Below are 8,011 nucleotides of genomic sequence, written 5' to 3'. Positions count from 1 at the left end.
AGGCTCCTAATTTGTCTAAAATTACAGCTTGATTTATATATATGTGAAATCCTTCCACAACCCGCTTTTTCCTCATTGCCGGTCTTCTTGATATTACTGTTTATTTTTTATTTTAAAAAGAAAAATAGATAAATTTAGAGGAATAACCTAGAAATAGGTTATGACACCTCCACATGTATATATATATATATTTGTTGACGTGTACAGTTAGAAGTTATTATTAGTTATATGGTTTTATTATTATTAATATTATTATTATTATAGTTTTTAAAACACTTTGCTAAATGAAAATGATGAATCAGACAACAATGCCGTGCAAACTATCCGTGCGATGTTAATTCCTCCAAATTCTTGTTGTGTGGTGATTTAATTGTTGCTTAGAGGTAGATTCAGTTTGATATTAGGTACATGTACTTTTATACAAGTGTATTTGTACTTGAAAAACAATAAATAAATTCAACTTTAATATTTATTTTTACTAGTTTTGACATCGACCGCACCTAAAAATTTAAAGGCATCTTGATAAACACTTTAAGCGGAAAACCTGATAACATTGAAAAGAAACCTCATCTCTGTATTCCATACTCAGGAACTACGAGAAATAATCAATTGCAGCTTGTGTCCGAAACTAACAAGCTTACAAAGCCTGAAGAATATTTCTGTAAAACAAGTCCTTCCACTCTCGTTTACTATCAGCAATTAATTGCTTTGATTTTTGATGAAATGCCATCCAAGACGGATTCAAGGATGCTGTTGAGCACTCAAATGTGAAACCCACGCAACATATGAACAATTGCGAACACCACAGCAGGTCATCTAACGCTCATCTAGCCTCTCCATATCTTGCATTTCAAGCAGCTCAGGGAAAATTTCGTTGGATAACCTTTTATTAGAAGATGAATGTTCAATCCGGCCACTGCCTTGGGATCCAACTCTCCCTGGCTGCTTTAAGCCACTGATCCCCTCTCGGTTAGGGTGGCCCAGAACTGTGACATTATCTGAGCTGTGTCTCCAGCTACCAAAAAAGGCAGCACTCCAAGATCTCCTAGATGAAGTTGTCCTCAGCCTCTCTGAGCTATAACTGTCCTCTCTCACCACTTTCAGAGGGTTTTCCAACGCTTTGAGGACATATTTCATCGGAGGACGTTTAGAAGGTTTTGGATTAAGGCATGACCTGGCCACGACGGTCATTGCCCATACCTCTTCCAATAAATCTTCATCTATGATCAGAGATGGGTCAACAATCTTCGCCACCAGTTCCTTTTCATATATACTGATCTGCACCATCGTCTGTTCTAACCACTCTTTTGTGGTAGCATCATCTGATTTGCTGATGCCAAGCTTGCCCGTAACGAGCTCAAGCAAGACCTTACCAAAACAATACACATCATGCGCACAAGTAATCGGGGACGAGCCTGTCCATTATCAAAGACACATATCAGGATTTAATTAATTTTGTTTCCAAACTCATTGAAAAGCTGAAGAAGTGACACTTGTAGTAATACCCAAAATCATTGGAGAAAAACGAAGCTGCAATCGCACAAGGTATGCATGAATTCTTTGTAAGACATCAACTTCGAAGCTATATCATTTGTTAGGATACTAGTGCAATGTATGAATAAAGTGTCAGCCACGATTATTCAATCAATGATTAGAATGTAAGAATGGATTCAGCTTCACAGTCATCTCTACTTAAGAATGAGCAACTGGGTCCTTGGCAATGATTGACCTCAAAGCAATCTCATAATTATTCCTACCATGATGGAAAATTAAAGTGCTACAAATTTTAAAAGATCGATAATTGAACTTGTGAGAGTTATTATACGTACCAGAAGTTCCTGGATCAGAGACAGAGGATCTGCACATTAGCACGAGGAATTGTTATTACATCTTCCACAAAGCATAATAATACAAAATAAAAAAGAAAAAAGATGAGCATTAATCATAGCATCGATGAAAGGAAAATACATTAATCTTCTCTTATCTTAGACATACAGCATTACTTGCCACTTTGTTTCGTGTAACCAAATGCTAAAAGAACCAAGTGAACTTATGGTATCATTTATGCTCAAGGACACTGATGATGCCAAAGACAAAAGGAGGGACCAAACTACCTTAGAAACAAAACTAGTGAGCTTTCCAGGATATTACATCTGGTTCATTGAACACCGAACCCATTTTCTGCTCATTATGATCACTTGTATTATGTAACATGGCAAAGAACAACAAATCATGCCATGTACAGACCACTGCCACAGTTCCTAGTTAATGCACTACTTCAAAATGCTCAAAGAATTAATAGCTATAACACTTACTGGGACTTCCGCAAGAACCTTGTGAGAACACTTTGGTGTGAATCCCCTTCCTGGATATGAATCTCGCTCAAGCTTCCAAGTCGAACCTCAAACTTATCATCAAGAAGGATACTGCTCGCTTGAACATCTCTTCAAACACCAAAAGATAGTTGCATTTTAGAACTTAAGAAAAAAATGGAAATTTTCCACGACAAAGATATAGAAATACCATGCAAGCTACATGACTCGTTCCTAGTTTAAACAAAGAAAATGATGTCTCAAGCATTTGAGAAGTGCTGCTATGACCTGCAGAAACATTATCCAAAGACAAATGCTCTCATCAATATTTGAATCTACATCCTCAGCTCTAGCCACACCCTATGCCTTCACTTGTTGAGCTAGTATTCAAGGGCAAAGACAGTTTGTAATTCAGCTTACACTTGAACATTGCAACATTTATTCCAGTCTCATATGAATTTAAACAGCAGAAACCACTATTCTAATTAGCAATAAATAGGTGATCGAGAATATCATCTAAGACAGACCTTGTATCTACAAGATTTCAAGAACAAAAGATTGCGTACTGAATTCTGAATTGCAAGTTGTGAGGTTCTCTATTCACATGATGCATTTTAATTCTGATTCAGATATAAATAAAGCAAAATAAGATCACCATAATCAGAAAAACTATCCAATCAACATGAAGGAAAGTGAGGCTATCTAAAAGAAAGTACGAGTACCTATGAACAAGGGGAGGGTTACACTCGTGGTGTAGGTAAGAGAGGCCTTCAGCAGCTCCAATTGCAATTTTCAGTCTCGTGATCCAATCGAGGGACTGCAAACCATTGTCGTCAAAATTGGTAACCCTGAACAAAGATTCAGCTAAGTCTCCATTTGGCATATATTTGTACACCAAAAGCTTCTGATTTTCGTTTTCCAAACAATGTCCCAAAAGCGGGATCAAGCGTGCATGAGAATACTTGCTGAAAAACTCTAATTCAGTCACGTAGGAATCCTTTTTCAAGCTATGCAAATTGATCCTTTTGACAACTATGGGAATTCCTCCTTCCAGAAAACCCTGGTAGAGATCTCCAGAGTGACCATGTCTAATGAGATTTATTTCACTAAATTCACCAGTCAGACTACGCAACTGTTCGTATGTAAATGACTCTCCCAGACTAGATACGCTAGTAGGATCCTTCGGAATTGGCAGGCTATCTCCCTCTGGAACAGGCCCTACACATGCGCTTCCTCTTTCATTTGAAATGGCATTATTACACTTCCTAAGGACCGATACTATCACCAGTATAAAAAACGCAATGAAACCAACTCCACCAATCAATACCACCAAAATGTATATCCATCGTTTGCTCCTTGGGGCAGGAGTTGGTAACAGTTGCTGTCTTGGTTCTGGATTTCCAAAATAATCAAAAGTTAAGCCTCTCCCAGCATAAAACAAACTACAATCCTCCAACCTTCTCTGATCAGGGACCGCCTGAAGGCAGTTCATGCCAAGGCTACCATTGCTTGGACTAATACGAGGAACCTTTCCTTGGAAATAATTACCAGACAAATCAATGGAAGTATAGTTACCAGATAAACAAGCCGTAGTTCCATATAACTGATTGTTCGAAAGATTAAACACAGCACCACTGGCATGACCTTTGAAACTAAAGTTTGACAAATCACCTGTAAAATTATTAGCAGAAACATCAAGAACCTGCAAATTCCGCAACGACCACAACGCACCAGGAAGAGCACCATCAAATTTATTCTCTCTCAACTCCAAAACTCTCAATTTACCAAGACTCGAAAACAAGCCATCAGGCAATCTACCCTCCAATCTATTATGCCTCAACACCAACATTTCCAAATTCCTCAACCGCATAAACTCTACAGGCAACGACCCGGATAACACATTCATACCAAGATTAAGTTTAACCAAGTGAGAAAGATTGCCCAATTCAACAGGCACCGAACCCACAAGACCATTATCAGATACATTCAAGAATTGCAGCCCAGAAATACTACCAAAAGTAGATGGTATGGATCCAGAAAAGTGATTCGAAGAAAGATCAAGGCATGATAGATTTCTAAGCAATCCAAAATCATTTGGAATTAGCCCAGTAAGTGAATTCCTTGAAAGATCAAGAACTAATAACTGCATTAACTGCCCCAATGCAGCAGGCATACTACCAGCAAGATCATTTTTAGCTAGATATAAAGCATTGAGTCCAGTTAAATTACCAAGCGAAGCAGGAATCGGCCCGGTAACTGAACTAGACCGGAGATCCAAAACCTTCAAAGAACCAAGCCGGTAACCAAACCAATCCGGTATTGAACCAGGAAGTGAAAACCCTGAAGCATTAAAAGACTCTAAGAAAGTCAAATTAGCCAGAGAACCAACACTGAAACTGGGGTTCAAACGCCGGGCCCGAGTCCGCTTAAACCCGGATATATTTATCCCAGCGACCCGCCCGTTTCTGCACTGGATTCCTGTCCATTTCTTGCAGGGGTTGGATTTTACCGGCCAGTCTGTGCTTCTTATCCCCAACGACGACCGGAGATCAAGCAATGCCGACCGTTCAATTCTTGAATTGAAGAAATCTTGCTGACCCAACGTGCACTGAAGCAACACCAAGATTGTAACTAAAATAAATCCTTTCATGGCTCCTCCTCCTCCTTGTTATAATGTGGAGCTCGTGTCTATTGTGGTCTATGGTGGCTCATCATCATCATCATCATCATCATCTTCTTCTTCTTCTTCAAGAACTGGTCTTGGTGTTGACCTATTTCCTTCTTCCTTTCTGCTCCGTGTGCATTAACACGTACAGCTTCTTTTCTCGAGTGAAATGAAAGAGAAACCAAAAGAAAAGGAAAACAAACAGTTTTAAATGTTTATTGTTCTGTGTAGTAATATTCCTTACCTCCAATCACGAGCTTTGATTCTGCTTTCGATGCAGCTGCTATTCTTCTGTGGAGTTTAGCCAGCCAGACTTTTTTTTTTTCCTTTAAATAATGATGATGATGGAACAATACAAGTAATAAAAGATGATCATGGATTTCTTTGGTACTAAATATTTTCTGTCTCTTTGCCTCTATGCAATTAATAAAATCTTTTGTGATCCTAATCTTACAATACTATTCTCATCACAGCGCCAAATATACACTTATTCATGATATCGGCGACGGATGTTGTTTAAATTAAAATAAATAAAAAAACAAATTAAGCAGTATAATTTGACACGGGGTTTTAAGAGAGGAGAAGCAGACATTAATGACAAAAGTGATATACCCCAACCGTCGGGCTCTGTTTCTGCTTTCCATTGCCGCGTCACTTTCACTGTCACTGGACTGCTTTTAATGAAACCTGCTGTTCTTAAATGTGGTTCTACACTTGTACTAGGTTGAGTCATGAATTCATCATGCGCAAGAGTTTGGGTCTAATATGTGTTTAATTTGAAAAAAAAAAAATGTTCTTTCTAAGCTAAACACAGTTTAAATGTTGCATTAACATGTAGATGGATAAGAAGATGTGAAAACTGAGATATGTTGGCTGGCTGGCAGGCAATTGGCTTTGGTTTCGTTGACTTCCGGGTTTCATGCTGGTCAGCAGCGTTGATCAAAAACCTCTATATAAAAAGAGATGAAAAGTGTAGTATTATTTTTAGCTTTTATTATATCGTGGAAGATTGTGGTGATTGAAATAATACATTAAACTATAAATTTCCAAAACTATTTCCATTTATATTATCATTTTCCTAATTAGGCCACCAAGAATACCATGCTTTCCGACGAGTATGAGAGCTGATGTTGAATGGATATTGGGTTTAGATGACCTAGAATTAGCTTAGGTTGTATTTGCCCCAAGAGTGTAAAGGCATTGTCAGTATGGGTCTTAGGTACACATTCTCTCATTAATTATAAGAATTAATTATAAGAGTTTGAGGTATTTGATTAGTCAAAATAAATTGAATACCCAATAATGATTATGGGTTGAGTTAATTAAGGACTATGATTGTAACAACCCGGCTTTCCAAGCCCAAAACAACAGTAAATTTTTTTTTATATATATTTACTTAATACACATGGTGCCGGTAATCAGTGAATCTGAATCCTCACATCATCCAAATACAATCCATACAATCAACATTTTATTTAAAAGTGATTCTTACACAAACACGTAATATTAAGGTTGTATAATTTGAAGTTCATATTAAAAATATATACATAGACATGAGTTTGCATTCCTATCCTACTAATAACCATCACAATTTTAAACAAAAATGATCTAATAAAAGTTATACATTCAGTACATTGATCCATACAAAATACATTGTGATTTAGAATGCATCTACATAATTCCTTGCAAAAGTAGGTTCCCGAGTATCGGGTTTCCTAGACATCTCGTTGGTGTGACGTCCCTGCAGCAGTACAAAACATTTAAGAGAATGCAAATACTTAATAATAATAATAATGGTAACTAACGGTCTGGCAGTTAAATGAAGCATTAACATTTATAATTTCATCATGTATTTGATATAACAGCTAGTAGTACATATAGATGCACAAGCTTTCGGATGTCATTCGCCGAAACTAATCATTCATTTGTCCCTGCCATCCATCCGGATGCCATAGCGAAGGTTGCGTTGCTGCCGATCCAGAATCGACAGCGGAAACTACGTCGCTGCCGATTTCTATATCGGCAGCGAAGACTGCGTCGCTTCCGATCCAGAATCGGCAGCGGAAACTGCGTCGCTGCCGATCCAGAATCGGTAGCGCAGACTAGGTCGCTGCCGATTTCTGTATCGTCAGAGCAGACTGCGTCGCTGCCGATCCAGAATCGGCAGCGGAAACTGCGTCGCTGCGGATTTTTGCATCAGCAGCGAAATCATTCCTTTATCCCGGCCATCCATCCGGATGCCATTAACCGAAGCTAATCACTCCTTTATCTCGCCCATCCATTCGGATGCCATTAGCCGAAGCTAATTAGTCCTTTATCTCGGCCATCCATTCGGATGCCATTAGCCGAAGCTAATCACCCATTAGTCAACATTTAAACGTTCGACAAATCTAATATCGGTTCTAACAATATGATAATACTCAAGTTAAAATATTTCAATATTCAACGTATGAAAAGAAAAGGTGCAAGTCACCTACCTGCTCCACCTGTGGGTTGTTCTTGTCTTGATGATGGTTCAATCCTGACCGCACCACCTAAAACATCAATGGTCACAAATCAGTACAATTGTATTTATTATTATTTTTGAATCACATTCATCACCACACTTATTTCAAGAGTTCATATGTTCATATTCAAGTGTTCCATATTTTACACCATCATATCCTGAAATTGTTACTTGCATTTAAGTCATTTCTGTCTAGGAGGCTTATTGTAGAAATCGACAGCGAGAACTGGTTCGCTGCAGGCTACCCAATTCGGCAGCGAGAAGTAGTTCGCTGCAGGCTGCCAGTTCGACAGCGACAGCTATTTCGCTGCCGGCAGCCAGTTCGGCTGCGAAAACTGTTTTGCTGTTGGCGCCACAGTTTCGCTCCACAACGCACAACTCAGCAGCGAATATTAATTCGCTGCAGAAGGCTCAGTTTCGGCAGCGAAATAGAGTTTGGCTGCACAACACACAAATCGACAGTGAATGCTAATTCGCTGCAGCCGACACAGTTTCGGCAGCGAATTATATTTTCGCTGCACAACAAAC

The 8,011-nt window shown here is 38.7% G+C and overlaps 1 protein-coding gene across 1 annotated transcript; it reads right to left on the bottom strand.

Moving 5' to 3' along the window:
- Positions 1–429: 429 nt before the first annotated feature.
- On the bottom strand, positions 430–5,817 carry LOC118035719 (probable LRR receptor-like serine/threonine-protein kinase At2g16250). The gene is made up of 4 exons (XM_035041341.2): positions 3,035–5,817; positions 2,316–2,444; positions 1,830–1,858; positions 430–1,415 (listed from the first exon to the last, which is right to left on the bottom strand). The coding sequence occupies exons 1-4, from the start codon at positions 4,960–4,962 to the stop codon at positions 817–819; spliced, it is 2,685 nt and encodes an 894-aa protein (XP_034897232.1). The 5' UTR covers positions 4,963–5,817; the 3' UTR covers positions 430–816.
- Positions 5,818–8,011: the final 2,194 nt, after the last annotated feature.

The sequence above is a fragment of the Populus alba genome, chromosome 14 (assembly GCF_005239225.2).
Source record: "Populus alba chromosome 14, ASM523922v2, whole genome shotgun sequence".
Classification (NCBI taxonomy): Eukaryota; Viridiplantae; Streptophyta; class Magnoliopsida; order Malpighiales; family Salicaceae; genus Populus; species Populus alba.
This window is presented reverse-complemented; position numbering and strand designations above follow the sequence as displayed.